The following is a 24,126-nucleotide window of genomic DNA, read 5'->3' as shown; positions in this document are numbered from 1 at the left end:
TTTTTGTTTTGTCTTATTTAAAAGATCTGCCTTGGCTGTGCCAGAGAATCTATATTAAAAAAAATAAAATACATTTTGACCTTCAATGCCTGTAAAGGCATTCTAACATTTTACTGATACCTTTATATTTTTTAATTATAAATGTAGCCAGTTTTATGAAGCATGCTTTGAGAGTCAGCTAATAAGGTTTCCAGATGGGATATGCCAAAGTAATTTCATTGTTTACTCAAGTTATCTACTTTATATCAAAAATGATTCACTTAGTGTTCTGTGTGTATTTCAGTCACTGACTAAAATGGCCAGTTCAATGGATTAAAACTGCTGTGTAAACAGTGATACTGGGCATTGTTCAGTTTGTGTTAATTAGTTAGTTTGGAATTCAGTTTTTAGAAAACCCACAGATAACCATCCAAAGATGTCTCGTCCCAAGAGTTTTTTTATAATAGAGAGAAAAGACTTTTTTTTTCCGGCGACAAGACACGATCTTTTGAAGAGAGACAGTTTCACATGCCGTGATACAGTCAAGTCATACTTACAACCTTTGAAAGTGAACGAGTGAAGTGAGCAGGGGGCGATGCCCCCTAGTAAAATCTAATGACCAGACCAGCCAGATTAAACTTTAACAGATAATAACAATCTTCAGAGCCAAATTAAATTTATAGCATTTATATATATAGTATTTATTTCTGAAATAATGTTGTTTTTTTTTTAAATCTATGCATTCTTACATCAAAGTTCCAAGTGTTGGATTAATAACTGGAGCACAAGTTTTATCACTTGAGACTCTTAGCAGTCTTTAACAGTGACATTCCGTGCAGTTCCTTCCTGTTTAAAGCCATGTGCACTAATTATTCATAGGCACATTTGGCATGTAGTGGTATGAACACCTTAAAATGAAATTAAATAATGGTTTTGCATGTTGTGTTCATTGTGGCAGTGGATGAAGAAGATCTAAGCATACAATTTGAATCAGCATTTGCTTTTCACTGATTTAAGAGGCAATTTACTGGCTGATCTTGCTAATTCTAAATTCATTAGGTTTCCTTCTTAATGAAGAATCCTTTATTTTTGAGGAAAAGATTGAGCTGTGCAGCTCATTTGTAGCATTTTTTCATGTTATTTGCTGAATTGTGTTTACAACCTGTTTTCTAGATCCTCTTAATGTATTTTGCTGTGCAAGTTGTTTTATTGACTGAAAGTTTTTCTTTTGAACAGCAGTAATGACCATTTTGTGTTAATAACCAGGTTTCCATCCAAGGAGTTTTTGCGAAAAAATATTTAGCGCTTCAAATTTTAGCTGATGGAAATGCTAATTATCGATAAAATGTTGTACATGTCGACATAATATTTTTCCGTTTAACTTTAGCCCATAAATTCCATATCGATACTTCAGATGTCGCAAAAACTACATTGGAAACACTTTTTGTCGGAAAAAAAGGGCTTTAACGCAAATAAATGTGTCACATGATACATTTTCATCACGTGCAATCAAAACGAGAATAGCGGAGCGGTTCGCATGGTCTGATGAAGAGACTCGTTATTTCTCGTGATGAGCCAGTGCAGTAGGGGATAGGCTGGGTCTCCTGCTACTAAAAGGGGTACCTGAACTCCCTCCACATCAACTGTAGACTGGGGGTGTCTCTCAGGATGTCTAAATAATACAAAAACTGCAAAGGTAATTTACTGTGCCAGTCAAAATATTTAATAAACCGTGTGTTTTATTATCTAAACATTTTTTTCTTATTAAATGGCAGATGTTTTAGCATATATGAGAAATTCTCTCATTAATATTAACTTTAGTTTTTTTTGATTAAACGTCGTTATTTTGTATTAATTCAAATTTCAGTTTTAATTAAAAACCTTAAGGGAAGCATTTTACAGTACTAATTCAGTTGTTATCGCACCGAGAAGGGATGTTGAAAGGTAGGCTCACCTGTACAGATCCGATGCTGCAAACACAGCTGCATCATGGGCACTTCCAGGAATGCCAACGCAAATGTCTCGTATCATGCACCTGTCATCAACAAGGGCCTGGAGAACAATAGATGGCCACCCTTTGCGATTAATGTAATCGCGGTAGCCTTCCATCGGGGGAAGAATAGGCACATGCGTGCCATCCAGCGCACCGTAAATCTGTGGCACAAGATGCACCAAGGAATTGCGGTATGCAATTTCATTGGCCTCCTCTACAGTCGGAAGTCTGATATAACGGCGCATTAATTTTTCTTTAATAGCGGTGCACACAGCATATACATATCAATGGACGGTAGTTTTACTAACCCCGAAAGTTTCTCCAACTACTCTATACTCGTCGTCATCACGCACACCATTTTATCGATAAAAAGCCAGTTGGATGGAAATAGGCTGGCGACAGCAAATTTCGCACATTTTTTTTTACGTATATTCTGTTTGTCAATAAGAAAACGTCGCAAAAAACTGGATGGAAACTTGGCTACTGTGGGTATTGAAAAGGTGCTCAAGTCACTATTAATATAATTGTGACTGGGTGCTGTATCCCTTTTTTTTTTTTTAATAAACTTTTTCTATTGACTATACCAGTCTGTCATCTTTCTCATAATAATTGGCAGTACTTTAGTATGCCATTATAACTATCTTAATTTTGTTTAATTGGTGTTAACAAACAAACCGTAACAGATAATGTTTGAATCGCACTCTTCCCTAGCCTGAATTAGCAGAACAAGTTGTCATACGACTCTTGTGTAACTTGCTGCATAATTGTATTTTTCTGCAAGACCGTGTGGTTCAGCAATTTTCCTTTAACCCATATGTATCTGGTATTGTGCTGTGAGCTTATACAAACATTGCTCTATGAATGATTGTAGTAACAGAACCAGCTTAAAAAGTCTGCTAAAGACCTAGATAATGCTCAGCAGCTTTTATTGGCATCACAGCTATTAAATATTCCGATGTTTCCATCTCTGCAAATAAAACTTGACATAGTGTTGCTGAACATTAACCCTGGTGTCCATTAGTGATCTTGTTATGCAAATGATTTAATATTACTGGAAAGAAGTGTTTCGGATTATGATTTCTCATTACTTCTTGGTCTCCTTCATTGCTTGTAAAGCCCAAAAGCAAACACTTTCCGCACACGGACAGCTGTAAATGCCACATTTTTCCATCCTTGCCTACATCACTTTTGGCATTTCAAAGCATCTGTTATGTTCAGCTGATCATTTAAGCTGCACTCAGTTTCATAATTTAGGTCAAATTCCATTCCTTTTCCTGGAAAACTGTAAGATGGTACTTCCACACTATATCACCCTGTGTTGGATGATATACTGTAAAGACCAAAGCTGTTCATCTGTTTTAAAGATGGTCTGTTAAATATGAGCGTTCTGTTAACTAGACTTTTTTTTTTTTTTTTGAGTAACGTATAAAAATGATAACATCCAATGGTTTCCTGAAGGTGATAAATTCATTTCTGATGAAGCCTAACTTTTGCCATCATATTTGAGCGAGTGCAGCATTAGTATCATTGTCAAGGACACATTTTCTATTATTCGGATACAGCACCATTGGAGCAACAGCAAGTAATTTAAAACAATACTCCTAATGAAACGACAGAAGGTGTCCTGGGGGATCTCCTCCCAGATCTGGACCAGGGCATCACTGAGCTCCTAAACAGTCTCAGGTGCAATCTGGTGGCGTCAGATGGACTGAAACATAATGTCCCAGAGGTGTTTCATTAGATTTAGGCCAGGTGAGCGTGGGGCCGGTCAATGGTATCAATTTCAATGGGTCCAAGGATTTCATCCCGATACCTAATGGCAGTCAAGGTGCTGTTGTTTATCCTGTAGAGGTCTGTGCGTCCCTCCATAGATATGCCTCCCTAGACCATCACTGACCCACCACCAAACCGGTCATGCTGAACGATGTTACAGGCAGCATAACATTCACCACGGCTTCTCCAGAACCTTTCATGTCTGTCACCTGTGCTCAGGGTGAACCTGCTTTCATTTGTGAAAAGCACATGGTGCCAATGGTGGACCTGCCAGTTCTGGTATTCTATGGCAAATGCCAATCGAGCTCCACGGTGCTGTGCAGTGAGCACAGGGCCCACTACAGGACGCCGGGCCCTCAGGCCACCCTCATGAAGTCTGTTTCTGATTGTTTGGTCAGAGACATTCACACCACTGGCCTGCTGGAGATCATTTTGTAGGGCTCTGCCAGTGCTCATTCTGTTCCTGCTTGCCCAAAGGAGCAGATACCGGTCCTGCTGATGACTTAAGGACCTTATACGGCCCTGTCCAGCTGTCCTAGAGTAACTGCCTGTCTCCTGGAATCTCCTTCATGCCCTTGAGAAGATGCTGGGAGACGGAGCAAACCTTTTGACAATGGCATGTATTTTTTTTTCCTTTTTATTAATTTTATTGCATTCCATACAAATCAATCAAGTTTTTACAAAAAAAAAAATTAAGTTAAGAACAAATCGATCCCCACCCCTGAGAGAGAGAGAGCAGGCCAAACGGCATGAAATTTAAGACCTGTAAACGTACCTAAATTAATAAGTTCTCTGTGCTTTATGAGATTATTTTAAAATATTACTGATTAGATCCTGCCATGTTTTGCAAAAAGTCTGTACGGATCCTCTGAGTATTTGATTTTTTCCAATTTCAAATAGTATAACACATCAGTTTCCCACTGACTTAAAAGAGGAGAGTTTGGATTCTTCCAGTTTAGCAAAATAAGTCTGCGTGCCAACAGTGTAGTGAATGCAATTACAATTTGTTTGTCCTTCTCCACTTTAAGCCCCTCTGGAAGAACCCCAAACACAGCTGTTAATGGGTTAGGAGGGATTGTGAGTCCAAGGCTGTCTGCAAGGTAATTAAAAATTTTCTTCCAGAATGATGTTAATTTAGTGCAGGACCAAAACATGTGACCCAGTGAGGCTAGAACTAGTTTGCAGCGTTTGCAGGTTGGATCATGCCCTGGAAACATTTTGGAGAGTTTTAGTCGAGACAAATGTGCTCGATATATAATTTTAAGTTGTATAACTGTATGCTTTGTGCACATGGAGCTCGAGTGAATTCTCTGCATTGCTACTTTCCACTCCTTTTCTGATATATTAATTGAGAGATCTTTTTCCCAGTGACCTATTGGATCTTTGAAAGGGAGGGATTGTAAAATGATTTTATATATTGTAGAGATGGTGTCTTAAGTCCTTGAGATTGAGCAGTTTTTTTTCCAGCATGGATGTGGGTGCAAGATGAGGAAAATCTGGAAGGTTCTGTTTAACAAAGTTCCTGATTTGAAGATAGTGAAAGAAATGTGTAGCTGGAATGTTAAATTTGGAATGTAATTGTTCATAGGATGCAAAAACGTTGTCTATATAAAGATCTCTAAGCAAGTTAATTCCAATTTTTTCCAGATATTAAAAACTGCATATGTTTGTGAAGGTTGAAAGAGGTGGTTCTCTTGCAGAGGTGCCACAGATAGAAGCTTCTCCGTCTTAAAATGCTTTCTACATTGGTTTCATATTCTTAGTCAGTGAAGCACAATTGGGTTATTAGTGTATTGCCGATAACGTGTGTTTATTGGAGCGCAGAGGAAGGAATACAAAGAAGTACTGCAGGATTTTCCTTCTATTGCGGACCAAGCCTGTGTATGCTCTTCTATTTGTGTCCAGGTTCTCATCACCTGTATATTTGCTGCACAGTAATAAAACTGGAAGTTAGGTAGAGCCATGCCACCTTTTGTCTTTGTAGGGTCGCTCTTTTGATGCGTGGATGTTTTGAATTCCAAATAAATGAGGTTATTGTTGAATCTAATTGCTTAAAGAATGATTTATTAATGTATATCAGAATGTTTTGAAATAAAAAAGGAGCTTAGGAAGAATATTCATCTTAACAGTGTTAATTCTTCCAGCTAGTGTTAGATGAAGGGTTGACCATCTATGCAAGTCTTGCTTGATTTTTTCCATGTAGATGGCAAAATTTTGCAGATAAAGAGCTTTATGTTTACTTGTGATGTTTACCCCGAGGTATTTAAACTGTTCTGCAATGATAAAAGGTAGGGTGTCTAATCTAATATTATATGCTTGAGAATTCACTGGAAAGAGTACACTTTTATTCAGATTAATTCTGAGACCAGAGATCTTTTGAAATTCTGTGAGTGCGGTTAAGACTGCAGGCACAGAATTTTCTGGGTCCGATATATACAGTACCATATCATCTGCATAGAATGAAATTTTCTGTTCCAGTCCTTCTCTGATAATCCCTTTTATCTGATCAGTATTTCGACAAGGTATTGCCAGTGGTTTAACGGCAATTGCAAACAGTAGCGGTGACAAAGGGCATCCTTGTCTGGTGCCACGTTCTAGTTTAAAGTAGTCTGAGCAAATGTTGTTGATGCAAACTGAAGCTTCTGGGTTAGTATACAGTAATTTGATCCATGCATTTATTGATGTGCCATCCTGGAGAAGTTGGAATACCCTTTGCAACCTCTGTAGGGTCCAGGTATCGCCTCATGCTACCAGTAGTGACACTGACCATAGCCAAATGCAAAACTTGATGAAAAAACAGAAAAGATGAGGAGGGAAAATGTCAGTGGCCTCCACCTGTTAAACCATTGTTGTTTTGGAGGTCGTCTCATTGTTGCCCGTTTAATGCACCTGTTGTTGATTTCATTAACACCAAAGCAGCTGAAACTGATTAACAACCCCCCTGCTACGTAACTGACCAGATCAATAGTCCAGAAGTTTCAATGACTTGATGCTATAATCGGATGAAAAAGTGTTCCTTTAATTTTTTGTGCAGTATATAAAGGTATACGTACATTAGGTTTATAGTGGTGGTGGTTGGTTTTGTTCAGTATGTGGATAACCTATGTAAATGTGATTTTGTTGTCCCATTAACTGAACAATGAATTCTTATTCTGGTGCTCAGTTTGCATATGTGCACGTCTTAAGTAGATGAATTGTATTAATTTCAACAAAAAACACATCCACATCTAGCAGAGAAGACACTATTTGCGATGCATGCACATGATGTGTCTCGATGACCGCTGTTACTCTACTCTTGATTCTTTCACTCTGAATGACAACTTCCTATTGGTCACTGCTAGGAATTAAAGTCCTCTCGGTACCACTGAGTAATCCTATTAACAGGGCCGTGCACAATGTACAGCAACACTACAGTCTAAGAGCTAAACATGACCAATAATTTCACTTTCCCTTTTTTATGGGTCACCAGGACTAACTGGGAAGAAGACACAGCTGGCTTGCAATGTTAGTATTGGCAATCACTGTTACACTCCTCATCATCACTGAGAAGATACCTCATACAGTCGAGCACTAATGCCCATGGGGTTCACATTTATGCCTCACCTAAGAAAGTCCCCTCCTTTATTTCTTGAACTGTCCTGGGTTAAAAGATGGCCACATTCAGTCCTGCCTGTGAAGAGTATTATGCTAAAATATTTTCTCACAATCTTTGTACAGGCACAGAGTAATTTATAACACGTATTTAAAGTTTTTTTTTATTCCCCCAGGAACTGTACATCCCCAGGACATTTTGTATTTCGCACTTTAGTTTTATTTTCTGTGTTGTTTTTTTTTTAAAAAAATATATGTTCATTTTTATTGTCCTGGTTTTCTTTACGTCTGCTTTGAAAGTTGTACATTTTCCTTATTTTTTTAGGTTTCTTTAATTAATTGCTTAGTTGTATAGAATGGCTTTTTCATATTTTCTCCTTATTTATTATAGGGTCTCAAGTTTTATTTGTAATGCCGGTCCTTGCTTTTTATTTATATTATTTCTATTATTTTGGAACAGGATGTTTGGGTTCTGCAACACCTACTATGCTGCTTATATTTGTTGCCCTATTTTAGTGTTTCCCATTCTTTGTATTTGCTCTTTTTTACTGTTGAGGTCTTTCAAAATTGAGACCTTCACAGTGCCATGAAAAAGTATTTTGGCACATCCCTGATCTGTTGTAGTTATGCAGAAGTTAACTCTGGGCATTGTCAGGTCTTCAAACAACATGAAATATTATATGCAAGACTCATGAGTAAACAAATACAAATTTGTAACGTATTTATTTAATGAGCAAAGTTATCTGTCACCACAGAGTACTGCTTAAAAAAAAGTTACAATCGGCTGACTTGACACAACCAGCAGTGCTCAACATAAACCTCACATATTTTGACCCACAGCATTAAAGTCAAATCCACCCCTATGAACGTTAACAAGCACATAATACCACAATCAAACAAAATTCCTGAAACATGTTGCTGTCTGTTAGTCTGGAAAAGCAGATAGATGTAAGGCTGTGGGCCTCCACCAAACCACAATGAGAAGCTTAGTCTTCAAATGGAAAACGATAGTGAATCATGCCAGGAGTAGCCAGTCATTGTCCAACCCACGATATCCTATCTACAGGGTCACGGGGGTCTGCTTGAGCCAATTCCAGCCAACACAGGGCGCAATGGCAGGAAACAGACCCCTGGCAGGGCACTAGCCCACCACAGGGTACACACCAGGGACAATTTAGGATTGCCAATGCACCTAACCAGCATGTCTTTGGACTGTGGGATACCCACGCAGACACGGGGTGAACATGCAAACTCCATGCAGAGGGGACCCAGGAAACAAACCCAGGTCTCCTTACTGTGAGGCAGCAACGCTACCACTGTGCCGCCCGCCAGAAGTAGCAGGCTTGTTAAAATTACTCAGTATAAAATTACTCAAGAGGTCATGAAGGATCAAAAAATAAAAATCCTAAGACCTGCAGGATTCCCTAAGGAAAGGTCAGGGATATTTTAATTATTACAATCTGAAAGGATCTAGGTGAACATGGGCTTTAATGACAGTTACACTTGGCATCAACATGGCATTGCCCAGTAAGAACATTAAACCAGTAGTCAAACATTGTGGTGGTAGTGTGGTGCTAGGTTAGGGCTTTGCTACTTGAGGACCTGAATGATAAGCTATAATTGAAGGACCAATGAACTCTGCTCTGTATCAGATCATTCTTAAGGTCCAGTTGTCTGTCTGGTAACTGAAGCTAAGAGTCATTGGGTCATGCAGCGGGACAATAATGGGTTCAGAAAGCTTTCAGGCCCCTTCACCTTTGGCACAGGATGATTTTGCTATTTTTGCCAATCAATCTTCATACAAAAAAACCCATAATAGCAAAGTGAAAGCATGTTTTCTGAAAGGTTTGCAAATTTATTAAAAAATCAAAAAGTGAACTTTCTTATTCTGACCGTGACACCACTTGAACATGCACACACTCACTCACACTCATCATGCACGTTTACTGTTACACTAATTTGACAAGTAAGGATTTCTAATTGCCATGTAAAACTCCGTTCACCATCAGTCGGTCACAATGGTTTAGGGATATTTTTGGACATAAACATTGAAAAATCTGCTTTGAAATCTCACAGGGCTTACATCTGCTCTGCCTGGCACTGTCTTTAGGCTCTGTTGCACAAGTTTTTTTCCCAGTGATTTTCAGTCACAGACTTCATTTATATAATCTTGCCAAGTTAAGGGTTGTGGCAATGTGCTGGACTTACCCAGCAACTCACCCTAAGAAATTCATGCTAGTTTGATTTATTGTTTGAAGTCGCAGAGGTGTGCCCAATGTGCGTGAGAGATGAGGACCATTGGGGGCACATCCAGAAGTACAATGCATGCAGTACAGCTGCATGGACACGAAAAGAAGAGAGGCTCACCTGTCTAATATCTTATGTTATATGCACCATGACACAATTGGCAAAAAAAAAATTAAAAGATTGCAGATGACCTTTCCATGCCTGGAAAGCATTTGTACAGCACTGGCCTGATCAGGCTGCATAGTTTTTTGGAGCGTGTGAAAATGTAAAACTGTGTTGGAAAAACATCACAGAGGCATGTTGGCTGTAATGCCCTACAGTTCTTAGTCCCATAATCTGACATCTGATGACGGGATCAGCAACTGCAGTTTTCCAGTGATTTAACTGGAAAACGGATCAAGAAATTCTGCCACTGATAACAACAATCCCACACATCTTCCCCTTAGAACAACAATTAGTAAATTTGCAGCACTCCTAGTTTTCCACCACAGTTTTTGAAATGGAAACTCAGAAACAGAAGTAAGGAGTCCATCAGGTAAGCTGATTTGTGTATTCTATTAAGAGGGACGTTCAAAAAGTTTTGTATTTTCGTTGGAAACGGTATAGGAGGGAGGAGTAGTAATTGGGCATTAAAAAGTTGGTACAACGCTTGGAAAATTGCATCGCAAAGGATGGTGACTATGTAGAAAAGCGATGTAATTTGTTTTTGAAATTCTTAATAAATATAGTTTTTAAAAAAAAAAAAAGCACGGAAACTTTTTGAACGTCCCATCGTAATTACAGTGAAGTTTTATATTTTAATATGTTGTTTGTCATGGCAATGTGTTGCATGTTAGTAGGATGTGATGTGCAGATAAGAGTTTCACTGTACTCTGCATGTGTCAGTGTGACAACTGCTGCTAATTTATACATATTTATTCTGTACTGACATTTGGTCATCTCGATGCCTTAAGGTTGGTCATCATGACAACTTTATTTTATCATATATACAGTATATATGATTTAAACCCAAACACAATTGTATTTAATAGTCACAGAAAAGTTTCAAACACACTTTTTCTTCCTAAAGAAATTAAAAGCTTTGCAGCCACGCTCTAATATTAAACACTACATCCTATTATACAGAGTTTTACTTTGGCTTGCTATGAGATAAGGAGACGTTACCTGTTTGCTTGTCTGCTTGCAGCGGCCTTTATGGATGGTGCTTTGACATTTATGCACCCCTATCTAATGATACTGAATCATATGAAAGCTTATTCTCACCACTCTAAAAAAAATTACTGCATTTTTTTGCAGTGGCATTTAATTTCATTTAGTTAAAAAAGTGCAAAGTTTTACTTATTCTTTACTTTAAAAGATGCATGAAAGCATTGTTCACAGTGTTATCGTAAATGGACAAAAAAGAATTGTATTTTTCTTTAAAGTGTTCATTTTTTGCAACACTAATTTTCCCTGATACTAAAAAAACAAAAAAAAAACTTAAAGTTGACACCGGTCTACGGAATTCTAACTAAACTGTTAAAATTGCTTCCTCACAGCTCTAGAGACCCCAACTGTGTACCCTTGCATGCTCTGCGTATGTTCACATGGATTGTCTCTGGGAGTGCTTAATGTGCCCAGTATGGGTGGGCCAGCGCCTGCCTCATGGCCTGGAACCCCTGCAGATTTTACTTTTTCTCTCCAGCTGTCTGGAGTTTTTTTTTGTTTTTTCTGTCCTCCCTGGCCATCGGACCTTACTCTAATTCTATGTTAATTAGTGTTCTCTAATTTTAATTCTTACTTTGTCTTTTTTCTCTTTCTTCATCATGTAAAGCACTTTGAGCTACATTATTTGTATGAAAATGTGCTATATCAATAAATGTTGTTGTTGCCTGCTATATCCTCCTAGGTTGGGTCCAGCCTAATGCTGCTTAGGATGACTCAGGCTACTCAAGACCACATAATTCAGGGGTGTCGCACTCCAGTCCTGGTGGGCCGCAGTGGCTGCAGGTTTTCATTCTGACTCTTTTCCTAATCAGTAACCAGTTTTCACTGCTAATTAACTTCTTTTCCCTTCATTTTAATAGCCATGCTTTTAAGGATTCAATCCTCTGAATTGATTCGTTTCTTCATTAAATGGCAGCCAAACAGAAATATGATGTGAAACGAGCCAACAGATGACCGACTATGCTGGATCTTCAAACTCCAACCAGTTTCTTAATTAGAACCCTATTCTTGCTGTTAGTTAAACCTGTTATCTAATTACATGGCGTGTTGCTGCTTTCAACTTGCCACAGCAGACATTTCCAAAACTGTTGATTTTCTGTTTTTCTGAGAACACCATCAAAATGTTTTGGTGACCTGAGCAGATCAACCCTTATTTAGACCTTCACCTTTCTTTATTTTCAGATACTGTGGTTACCTGGTCATTTGACTGCTCAATTTGTGCCTCATTATTATTTGGCTACTAATTAAAGTAAAAGAAATACTTAAGGTGTCTGAATCAAGTTAATTGAAACGAAGGCAAAAACTGGTAACCGATGAAGAAAATGGTTAGAATAAAAACCTGCAACCACTGTGGCTGTCTAGGCTGTCTAGAGTTGGACATCACTGACGTAACTGAATAAGCAGACTTACAAAATAAATAGATTAAATTACATTAGTAACCGAAGTCCACAGCAAGGTTTCTAGACAACTTTGTGTGTTCGCAAATCAGGGATAGTGTGTCCTCCATGTGAACGGCTTACGAAATGTGATATATCTGTAACATATATTTAAGTCCTTAAATTTGACATTAAAATGAAAAAAGGCTGTAAGTTTGTATTTTATTGGACATGTGAAAAACTAGTTTTGCTACTTTAGTTTGAATGCTGGAGTCTGTGTAGGTGTGCCTGCCACAGAAACAGTTAGCTGCCCTGCAAGTTCCCAAAAACAGTACAGTATTGTAACTGACAACATTCTTGAAAAGCAAATTATGAATTTCAATGCATTTCCTCCCACATCCCATCCGGTTGAAGCTTTCTGCCTTCCCACTCGGCTCCACGACAACTCTGAAATGAAATCTTCAGTTTCGGCTTGACATTTTTTTGAAATTACGTAATAATAATAATCCTGCCTTGCACCCTATGTTGGCTGGGATTGACTCCAGCAGACCCCCGTGACCCTGTAGTTAGGATATAGCGGGTTGGATAATGGATGGATGTGTGTAATAATTTATATTTGGGAAAAATGTATACTATTGGGATGTGTTTACAGTTCATCTACATCATGGGTTTCCAACTCCAGTCCTGGGAGACCTCAGTGGCTGCAGGTTTCCTTTCTCTTTTCTTAATTAGTAAACACTTTTTGCTGCTAACTTCTTTTAACTTAATTTTAATTTGTGTTTTAAGATTTAGCCCTGTGAATTGCTTCATTTTTTTCCTTAAAAGGAAATATAATTGTGATACGAGGTGAGCCAACAGACCACCAGCTAAGTTGGACCCTTAAACTCCATCTAGTTTCTTAATTAGAAGCCCATTCTTGTTATTCATTTAACCCCTTTGTTAATTCTTTCCATTTCTCGTTGCTGCTCTCATTCTGTTGCATCAGACAATTCAAAAACTGTGGCTTTTTTTTTTTTTTTTACACCATCGGCAAAATGTCTTGTGGACCAGAGCAGATCAACATTACCTTCACCTATCTTTATTTTCAGATATTGTGTGATGGACACAGGTTAGCTGGTTGTGTGTCAGCTAATTTTGTATTTAGTTATAGTTTGGCTTCTAAATAAGAGAGAAATAATTGGGGGTGGGGGGGTTTTAGTCCTAAAGAGTAAGTCAGTTAAAGTGAAGGCAAAAGAAGTTTGTCAGGTTTAGGGCTAGTGATCAGCACAAACTGGTCACCAATTAAGAAAAGGGTCAGAATGAAAACCTGCAGCCACAGCAGCCCTCCAGGGCCGGAGTTAGAGATCCCTATCTACATGAACAAATTAACAAATGGCGCTCCACATCGGGTTATTGATTGTACGAACATAAGAGTTTTTTATAAAATTAATTACTCTCTAGTTTATTATACATCATATTTTTAATTAGAAAGGCCCAATAGCACACTTATCGTATATACTGTAGAACAAGAAAATAGTTGTGTCTATTTATTACATATCTAGATTTGAGTTTCATTGAGACATACGTGCAGTAGATGCTGCTGCACTTTTCACAAATAGATTTCTGTGTAAAAATAGTATAAAATGCCTGGTTGCTAATGTTAACTGATATTCAATTAGGTGCTACAATATAAAAACTACCATTTCAAACATTTATTACAAACTTAAAAAGCAACTTTCCCTGACCGGGAATCGAACCCGGGCCGCGGCGGTGAGAGCGCCGAATCCTAACCACTAGACCACCAGGGAAGATGACGTCTTACTAACTACATTGCAATGAAAATATATTTAAAACTCATAGTTACATAATAGTTATTTTCTTCTAAAGTACAATGTAATCCGAATAAAAATATTTTTCTGTTCGTTGGAATTTAATCACCATTTACTCCAAATAAGTTTATGCCATGCCAAAGACAAGATCCTCTGTAGGACACTCGTGTCAGCGAAATATTAGTGCACCTTAACTTGCTTAATACAAATACAGCCGTGCGGAGCAAGCTATCCAGAACTCTCTCCACTTTTTCCACCCTGAAAACGTCGTATATTCTTTGTCCGAAGCATACCAAAACCCTGATCCTCGACTAAAACTGTTTTCGTTACTGTTCCCGACTATGTTAATGGACTTCACGCGTGCAGTATTCACTCCTCTCAGAAGTGATTTACTGTTACATTATTTTTGCGCTTTACTGCTTTGTCAAGCGGTCGCTGCAAGTGCTTATTATGGAGTGGATTGTCTAAAAATGTTAGCATTGGTTAAAAAATCTCACTTATGTGCTTCAGAATTTTTATCTATTCTCAACAATACGATACAGAGTTTCTACTTACACTGACATACAAAAATGACAGGACAAGCCGTGACGCTGTAAATAAAAACGCTCCCTGTACATTAAATTAAAGCCACCGTCTGTTTCTTTAGGTTCGCGACAGTGTTCGTTCCCAAAGTACCCCATGCATATGTCTCGTATACAGTCTTGTGTATATGCTTATACACAATGCGTTGCTATCTCTACGCTCTCCAGAAAAATATAATCCTCTTAATTCTCCTTGGGTTTCCATAAACCCCTAGCAAGACACGCCTTCCCTGCGCAACGTTAACGTCGCCCCACATTCGGCTGCCCTTACAATTCGCTGAGCTCGAAAATACACCAAGCCTCAAGCCGCGCGAAGCAGGCCCCGCCCACACGCTTTATAAAGGCGTCCCTGGCGGCGTCGAAGCGGAAGAGAGCATCAAGAGAGTCTTTAGGACGTGGAGGGTTTTACCCAAATTTACCTTTACAAATGGGCCCCGTCGCCTAGCGTTTTCTTTCCTGAGCCTTGCCAAGTGTGGTTTAGTAGCTGCTGGGTGCTGTCTGTAAGAAAGCACAGCTTCAGAAACTAAGATAACAAGGTGAGTTAATAACTGACAAAATCTCGAGATATGCAGTGGGGGAAAAAATAGAAGATATTTGTGTTCTGCCTCCTGGCCGTTATGGGGGAGTCAGGGAACTGATTTAAAGTGTAGTTCAGGCGTCGGTGGATGATGGGTTCCTGCAACAGACAAAGACATTGCAAAAGATGGATGCACTGATGTGTAATTAACGGGCATTGAGAGTTGCAAGCTGGTCGGTTTTAACCGGAATGAAGCGGTCTTTCGAATGCTTGGCATCCGCCAGGCGGCGTCTTGAATGTCTAAAAGTGGACTTGCTGAAGTAGAGTATTTTTAACGACTGGACACGTCTTGAGTTGTTTAAAAGTGGACTAGACATCGATGTCGACTGTGTATAAGCACGGTGTGCTTCATGGCAGACAAAGAAATGGAGCCGAACTGCATTCATTAGATCGTTAGATTTCTCGTTTTTACGACACCGTAAGCTTTGTGGATCATAGGAATAGGGTATTTGCTGAATGTTTCCCTGAAACCCTTAAGAAGACGATCTTAATCCGTGTGTCCGCTGAAGCCATTAAGGTACCCTCTTTCGCACTACAGTGAAGACGTGCAACATTGGAGTGTTCTGATTGAAAAGGTCACCTCCAGGTTATATACTATCGCCAACTGTTTTGAGTGGAATTGACAGTTTTCAACTCCGATGGGCATGTCACGAGGGACGTACGGGTGTTTGTTCTGTAGTGCTTTTCATGGAACTTGTATCAAGTAATTTGTATTAATAGAGCGTGTCTTTGTGCTGGATCATATAGTGACACTTTCATGCGTTCCAGACACATTCGTTCCACTGGCTAATAGTCTCTCTCGAGATTAGATATAGATAGATGTAGGTATATAACATAAAAACGCCTGAAAACTGGAACAGAATTCATGATGTCATTATGACCCTAATAAGTTAAGCATGGCACATGGACAGGTTGAGTTAGCAGGTTGTAATTGGGATTGTTCAGATTAGTTGCCCACATCCATATGCTTGGATTAGACTTAGGATGGCCTTATCTGCTTTTGCCAAGTGGTAGAAATAGCAGGGACTAAAAGCAGGACCTTGTATTATCCATACTCCTTGTTTAACATTTATCTGTGTGTGTTAGTGTACTTTTATGTACTTTAATAATCTATTTTCTTCACTTCCAGAGCATTAAAAAAGTGTTTTGCCTCCGCTAGGTGGATTCTCAGTTTCTTTAGTTTTATGTTTATCTTGATTCTAGTCATGTGTTTGATGTCTTTTTTTTTTCTTTTTTTTTCCTGTTTGAAGGTATAACATCACTTTCCAAGTAGTGATCTAAGACTGGAAAGATGGCATCAATTCCATCAAGCGGCTCACTTGTTGCAACCCATGATTATTACAGAAGTAAGTCCTACAACAAATGCTGTTTGTGTGCATATTTGTGACCAGAGTAGTTGAAATTTCTCAATCATCAACCCAGTGCTTCATGCGGCATAATCATTGACTGTATAAATTCACCTTTAAATTTACATTTCATCTCTTCCTGGTTTAAATAAGGTATTGCCTTTCAATGTGGGATTGTGGAAATAGTATACATTTGAGTTAAAAATCCTAAATTTTCTTCAATCAATCAACATTTATTTATATAGCACATATTCATACAAAAAAAAATGTAGCTCAAAGTGCTTTACAAAATGAATAGAGTAATAGAAGACACAATAAAAGATAAACATAAGTCAACATTAATTAACATAGAATAAGAGTAAGGTCCGATGGCCAGGGTGGACAGAAAAAACAAAAAAAACTCCAAAGCTGGAGAAAAAAATAAAATCTGTAGGGGTTCCAGACCAAGAGACCGCCCAGTCCCCTCTGGGCATTCTACCTAACATAAATCATCATATTTTCATGGAAGGACCTGATGATGATGGTCACGTAGACTTCTGGCTTTCAGTCCATCAATGTTGGTGCATCATGATGCTTTGAGTAGGTGGTGGTGGCGCAGGCCGCCACCACAAAGAAACCGGAAAAAGAAACAGAAGAGAGAGTAGGGGTCAGTACGGATTTTAGAGCCACCATGAATAGTTATTATGAAGAATTGAACATACAGAGTATCAGGATTATGTTAAAGTGAAGTTATAAAAAGGCCATGTTAAAGTAATGTGTTTTCAGCAGTGTTTTAAATTGCTCTACTGTATTTGCCTGGCGAATTCCTATCGGCAGGCTATTCCAGATTTTAGGTGCATAGCAGCAGAAGGCCGCCTCACCACTTCTTTTAAGTTTAGCTTTTGGAATTATAAGGAGACACTCATTTAAAGATCTAAGGTTACGATTTGGAATATAACGTGTCAGGCATTCCGATATATAAGATGGAGCGAGATTATTTAAGGCTTTATAAACCATAAGCAGTATTTTAAAGTCAAGTCAAGTCAAGTTCTTCAAAGATTATCTTCTTTAAAGGTAAACATAGCTTATGTACTGCAACATTTATTCAACTTTGGTGTGAAATTAAAAAATCAAAGTATGCAACTTTTATTTTTACACAAGTGAGAGCAAGACATACCTGAGCATTCACCTGGCAACTTCAGCCATTTTAAAGTGAAGCATCTCACTGTTCAGTGCTGGAAATGACAATTACAGCAACATGGCTCTCTGCCATGCATTAAAGCATGGCAAGCCCTAATAAGAAAACGTCTCTTGTCATTTCTTTTATGAATTTAGTGGATGTGGCTTTTCTCAGTCAGTTTTCATCCATCTATTTTTGTAACCTACTTATTTCCGGCAGGGTTACAATGTCTTTCATGCCACTACTGCCTACTCCATCACAGGGTGCACACACCCACATACTCGTACTGGCATAATTTGGCTTGCCATTTTTTGGAGTCTGCACATATTTTCAACTGCAGTTGTACATGCAGTAGCTTCAGATAAGATAGTATTCCTGTTCCAGTGGTCCAGTTTTCATTGGTGGTGCATTGTCTGCTCATTCCAAAGTTTAAATTGAGTTTGTTTCAAAACCTCCACATTGGCCAGACATTCTCGTGGTTCACTTTATAATGTGTCCACGCAGAATTGAAGTAAATTGCAAGACTCAAATTACTGCAATTAAGGTAAACATTTCTATTCTGTTCTGTTCTGGAGGAGTTAATTTGTAAAGAAATGTTTGAAGTAGCTGGAAAACAAATAGTTGACTCCTCAATAGAAATTTATAATTTAAAAGAGGGAATTTTAAAGTGATTACATGGAAAAACATTTTGAAAATTAAAGCAAAAGTAGCTTGATATTTGGAAGTTTTAATCTTTGCTTTTAACTAAGTGACCCATTCCAGGTCAGTCTTGTCCTTGTGGCCTGAAGAATTTTCCAGCTAAAAGTGTTGTTCACAAATGGGTAGAATGCAGCCGTAAAGACACATTTGGTTGTGGTGTTCTGATATTTTTTGGTATTTGTATTTTCTACGGGTGATCTGGATTGTTGACACTCCACAGGATGAATACAAGGGGTCCAAGTTTTCTCCAATCCTGGTTGTCCACTGCATGAATCTTTAACAAATATGATTCAATGGACCAAACTGTGTGTGTGCGCGTGTGCGTTCCCCCGCCCCCCCAGTTATAAAGAACCCTGAATGATTGAGGAGTGACAAGGTCGCAAACAGATTTATGTAACACTTTTTTTTTTTTTTTTTAATTTGCTCTGCTTTAGTAAAGAGGATGAATGAAGTTAGGTCAACACCAAAACCCTACTATGCACCCCCACCCTCCACAGTTATAAAAGAAACCTGCAGATGAATGTGTATATGACAAAAGCATCAAACTGTTTTCAAACAGAAGAAATGTATAAGACATGGACACCAAGGAAGTCGCCCACTGACATGTACATTCCTTACTGTAAATTCAAATGTGACATAAATTTTTATTGTAAATGAGGTCATTGATTTTCCCCATTGGCAAACTACTTCCCGACCTAAGAATTGACCAAAACAATCCTACCAACAAGTTTAGAAGCCGTCCAACTACTTCTGAAGTGTGCTTCTTAACCAGCACCATCGTGTTAAAACAGCCTGAACACTCACTACTGCCTTTCTCCGTTTGTTTGTACTGTAAATCTGACAGATCAAAGTTTACTTACTTACCTACTCTTGCTGTTGAAGTTTGTGATAATGATGATTCAAGAGCTTGCACTGAATTATCCATTTTCTGGTTTATATATGGCAATACTTACAAGCCCAGCTTAAAGACACATACCTGGCATTTGTGCAGTTAGTATTTTATTTTTCTGCATATATAATATAAAAACCGGACATGCTAAATCAAGAGCATCTCCGTTTGTGGCATATGTTGGTCAAGTACAAGGGTTGGTGTGTTTTTTTTTGAGCTGTCATATTCTAACTGCCATATCACATTCTTGAGAATGTACTGCTGGTTCAGGTTGCTACAGATGTACACAATGGCTTCCTTGTCTTTGCAAGAAGGTCTTGTGGTATATTTCTAAATTAGTTTTGTTTTTTAATTTTAAGCCCAAAAAAAAAAAAATTGTGACTTTGTTTCAAAGAAGTATCATTCTTAAAAATCCACATACAGTAATGGCTTTAAATATTAAAACCTAACAGAACTTGGGTTATTGAGTCCACGTTTCAAAAATGGCAAAAATCCTTTTTTTTTTTTTTTTTAGTAACATTAAGTAATGCGCTGTCTGGTGTCATGTTGCATGTGGGTCACAGCTGTCTTCTCATAACAGTTGCTATTTAAATTTATTGCAGGGCGCCTGGGTTCCACTTCCAGTAACAGCTCTTGTGGAAGTTCTGAATACTCTGGAGAAGTCATTCCACACCATCCTGGTAAGGCATTTTGTATTTTTATCCATTGCCTTGTTCATTAAAGGCCAAAAGTAGCAACAGATTCATAATCATAATTTATTTCTGTGACTGGGGTAGATGTTTTAAGTGACAGGTATCAAAACGTTTTCAATACCCTGGGGGGGCGGGGGATGTAATGTTTAGTCATATGTAAAGGATGGAAGTTACAACACATGCTTGTTTTCTCCTAACAATTCTACTTAACGCCCTCATTTAAAACATCTTCGGATTCTCCTAATTCTTCTATAAAAGATAATAGTTTAGTTTCTGAATTCTCAGGTTTGTATAAAAATTCATTTTCCCTTGATGCTTTAACAGTTAATGATGTAACATTTTAATTTTATTTAATGCCATTTTGTTTTTACTTGTACTGGTTTTATAATTGGTGTAGTTTGTTGGGCTTTAGTGGATGTGCAATAGAACAGTGTTTTGGACTAGAAACGGTGTCATTTTAAATACACAAGGGTGCATTTGGGCTAATTTGAATGACCGATTTGTTGAACTTTGAGTGATTGTTACATACTGTTGGATTGTACTAAAATTTTGTTTTAACATTGATACCAGCTCTTTGATCTCGGAACCAGAGCTGAAATAATTAACGTGTTGCAAACCTAACCACACACCCCCAAACTACTGTTTAACAGCAATCTCTCTCGTGTTCTGCACAATTCTGCACCTTGCAGCCTTGTCTTACTCTGGTTTTTATACAAGGAGCAGTTTCTTTTCAGGCATCATTTCAGAATGAATGAGTGGTGGGAGATTTGGTGTGGGCGGTAGTAATTTCCTCTGTGGAATTGCCATCATGTTGAAGACCGGGGGGGTAGGGTTCAGTGTTACCCCCGCTGTAGAGACTACAGTGTATCAATGAGGATTTCCACCTTTTGAGTCTTGAGGATGTCAAATAGTTGGGGGGCGGAGGTCATTATGAGAAGATGTTGTTCTGGTGGATGTAAGGTTTTTGAAAACCACAATTTACTTTTGGTACCAAAAACACTGAAATTATGGTACTGTGCCTTTTTTGGTACTTTTTCCAGTATCCATATACCACACAACCCTAAGTGTTTTACAAGAATATGGTATTGCCATTTCCATTTGACTAGCTGGCATTGTAGAAACTCTTGTTGCCTTCCTGTGCTTTCCATTCATACAAAACTCCTTGTACAGTAATCTTCCTCGATCTCGGGGTTTGTGTTCCAGAACACGATAGATGAAAATTATTAGAAACCATATATGTTTGTATGGTTATTTTATATATTTTAAGCTCTTATACTCTCCCACACTGCTAACATTATTAGGGCCCTCTAGACATGAAATAACACCCTTTAGTCAAAAGTTGAAACTGTGCTTCATGATAAGACAAAGATGACAGTTCTTTCTCACAGTTTAAAAGAATGCAAACGTATCATCCTCTTCAAAGAATGTGTGTCAGGAGCAGAGAATGTCCGAGAGAGAGAGAGAGAAACGCAAACCATAAAAAAATCAATACGTGCTTTTTGGCTTTTAAGTATGCCGAAGCACCGCGATAAAGCAGCATTTTTTAGAGGAGCGTCCGTATCTTCTAAGCAAACGGCCTGTGTGCAAACCACCCCTCCGCCAGGCGCAGAGAATGTCGGAGAGGGTGAGAGAGAGAAAAGCAAACAATCGAGCACCGCGCGGGAAGCATACATCATTGAAGAGTTTTAGTTAATATGCAATACATGCTCTGATTGGGTAGCTTCTAAGCCATCTGCCAATAGTTTCCCCTGTATGAAATCAACTGGGAAAACCAACTGAGGAAGCATGTACCATAAATTCAAAGACCCATTGTCTACAGAAATCCACGTTATTTTCCTTTGTAAACATTTTGTGCAAGTTAAACATGTTAAGTCTGGTTCAATGGCATTGCTCTGTTAAGATCATATATTTTTGAAGAAGTAATAATGCATCTTGATTTAGAAATTTCTTGAACCTTTTATTGTGCCAAGTGTAGTTTTTATAGGGGTTTTAAATTTATAAAATTAATATTCTTGATTTGCAGGTCTGCCAAAGTCTGATCCAGGCCATTGGTGGTCCAGTTTCTTTTTTGGCAAACATGTGCCACCAGCTATGACCACTGTATCGGAAAATCCCCAAAAGTAGGTTGTGCTTTTGTTTGTCAATATTTTTATAGTCGTGTTTTAACATTTTTAGTAACCTGAAGTAGTTGCTGGTTACAGGCATACTTGAATAGCACTAAATACGTGATTGAGTGAGTGAAGCTTTGTTGTCTTGCCCTAATCCTTTCCTAGCAGAGTGACTTTTGGTTGGCATGATCCTGTGTTCCATCTAACTTTGGTTATTTCTTGCAGCCCTGGGACTTTGAGTCTATCTAATGGCAAGGTGATGTGCAGCTTGGCTCAGGAAGTAATTGGGAACAGTGAGGCCAGTAAGCCCAGCAAACCACAGGCTTGAAGTTTATCGAGCAACCATCGCTGGACCTCGGAATGCTAGGGACGGAGGCCTCTATTTGGTTTTTTTTTTTTTTTTTTGGTTTATTTTATTTTTTTTATATTTTTGTAAGGCTGCTTTAGTGTCTTTTTTTATTCTGTAACATTTTGTGAGGCATTTTTACTCTTAACAACAAATTTAATTAATAAATACAACACAAGCAGCTGATCTTTTGTGTGACTGTTTTATTTTGTGGCTTTGGTGGACATTTCTCATGAGCTGTAACTATACAGTTAATTTATCCATATGTTTTGCACAGCATTAGCATTATTTTGGAACACCGATTTAGTAAAGTGCAGGCCTTTTACATTAGGCAAATGTGCTGATGTGCGTATTGAGCCTTCATGTGAGAATTTGTGTGGATTTTTTCATTTACAGCTATGAAACGCATCAGACATTCATCCTGTTGCATTTTATTCTGGTTTTTAGCAGTCTGTGAACATGCTCAAAGATCTTTAATTTCATGGGGAGGGGGGTTCAATCAAAACTCATGGTGGCCCATAGCCAGGACAATATACAATTGAAACACCTTGTGTTTAACTTGTGGGTCTACCACTGCACCAAAACGGACATTAATGAGGCACATGCCAAACCAATGAATAAAAGTGATCTTCAGTGACATCAGTTTTATGTACTGATTTACCTTACACAAATTCTAATTGGAGAGGATGTCAAACCTAATGACTGCAGTTGCTGATCTTTTCACCAAAGGCCCAGTCACGCTTCATAGCTTATTTTTAAAACCCTTTCAATTGTAGACTTCATTTACATATCCCTAGAGAGTTGGTACAATTGTGTGGTGTGACATCCTCAGCAACTCAATCACACCGGTCAGCAAGTCACCCAATAAAATAACTCGCAGAGGTAGGCCCCCTTAGGGGGGTTTGGGTTCCCTGAATGAGTTCCCTGAAAGCATTAAAATCAAAACTCTTGTCACTTGGTGCTCAAAAGTGGATTTGTAGGAAGTGCTGTAGTAGCCAGCAAACGGCCCTTCACAGGTTATGCAGGACTGTTGACCAATGAAGAAGGGGGAAGAGATTGATCTACAATTCAAAAGTGAGACCACTTGTAAAGGGGCTTCCCGTTTGTAAGACTACATTTTGCATAAGTAATATTTTAGCAAAAAAATAAAATGTGAGCATATGACTGGATGACTTTTGATGTGTGTTATGCAATTTTAAGTAACTTTAATTTTTTCTCATGAAATGTCTTTATATTGTGTACTGTTGTCCATCCTTGGTTACCATTGGTTGTCATCCCATCAGAATAAAAATCGGGAGTGGTCTCCGCTAGACTTTCTTGTATACTCGGATATGGTGATGAATATTTGACAATGTTTATATTATGTACAGTTAAGAGCTATTTCCCCATGTAGGTGGAAGGCTGAAATTTGGCAGGCTCATTCCTTACAGTTTACTTACAAAAGTTAAGCAGGTTTCATTTCGAAATTCTACACAATGGTCGGCAACGTCCGCCATGTTGAACTTTATTTATGGCCCCATCCTCACGAAATTTGGTAGGTGGCTTCCCTGTGCTAATCGAAACCAATGTACATACTTATTTCGGTGGTATGATGCCACTGTCGGCCGCCATATTGAACTTTTCAATTGTCTGTTACTTATTCACTTTGAGCAAGCGTTTACCACGAAAGGCACTGGGTATGAAATGACTGAGTCACATTTATCTCTTTTTATAACTGGGAGGAGAAAAAGGTTGGCAGTGGTAAGCACCGCTGCCT

The 24,126-nt window shown here is 38.4% G+C and overlaps 1 protein-coding gene and 1 non-coding gene across 3 annotated transcripts; one reads left to right on the top strand and one right to left on the bottom strand.

Annotated features, from left to right (window-relative positions):
• Positions 1–13,880: 13,880 nt before the first annotated feature.
• On the bottom strand, positions 13,881–13,952 carry trnae-cuc. The gene has a single exon. It is a non-coding gene; the product is annotated as a tRNA-Glu (tRNA).
• Positions 13,953–14,910: 958 nt separating this feature from the next.
• Positions 14,911–22,561, top strand: LOC120514499 (pancreatic progenitor cell differentiation and proliferation factor-like). Of its 2 annotated transcripts, none has more exons than XM_039734902.1 (5): positions 14,911–15,090; positions 16,382–16,477; positions 19,827–19,904; positions 21,940–22,036; positions 22,250–22,561. In XM_039734902.1, the coding sequence occupies exons 2-5, from the start codon at positions 16,423–16,425 to the stop codon at positions 22,350–22,352; spliced, it is 333 nt and encodes a 110-aa protein (XP_039590836.1). In that variant the 5' UTR covers positions 14,911–15,090; positions 16,382–16,422; the 3' UTR covers positions 22,353–22,561. The 2 variants fall into 2 exon arrangements, with proteins under 2 accessions (XP_039590836.1, XP_039590837.1); XM_039734903.1 differs by lacking the exon at positions 14,911–15,090 and adding an exon at positions 15,626–15,648.
• The last annotated feature ends 1,565 nt before the right edge of the window (positions 22,562–24,126 follow it).

This window comes from Polypterus senegalus, chromosome 14 (genome assembly GCF_016835505.1).
Source record: "Polypterus senegalus isolate Bchr_013 chromosome 14, ASM1683550v1, whole genome shotgun sequence".
Taxonomy (NCBI): domain Eukaryota; kingdom Metazoa; phylum Chordata; class Cladistia; order Polypteriformes; family Polypteridae; genus Polypterus; species Polypterus senegalus.
Note: the sequence above shows the minus strand (reverse complement) of the source record. Positions and strands in the feature narration are given on the sequence as shown.

Bases quoted from the DNA above. Each gene is read 5' to 3' on its own strand.
- LOC120514499 (XM_039734902.1), top strand. From the start codon at position 16,423: ATGGCATCAATTCCATCAAGCGGCTCACTTGTTGCAACCCATGATTAT. The intron at 16,478-19,826 runs GTAAGTCCTACA...AATTTATTGCAG, and splicing joins AACCCATGATTATTACAGAA to GGCGCCTGGGTTCCACTTCC. The intron at 22,037-22,249 runs GTAGGTTGTGCT...TATTTCTTGCAG, and splicing joins GTATCGGAAAATCCCCAAAA to CCCTGGGACTTTGAGTCTAT.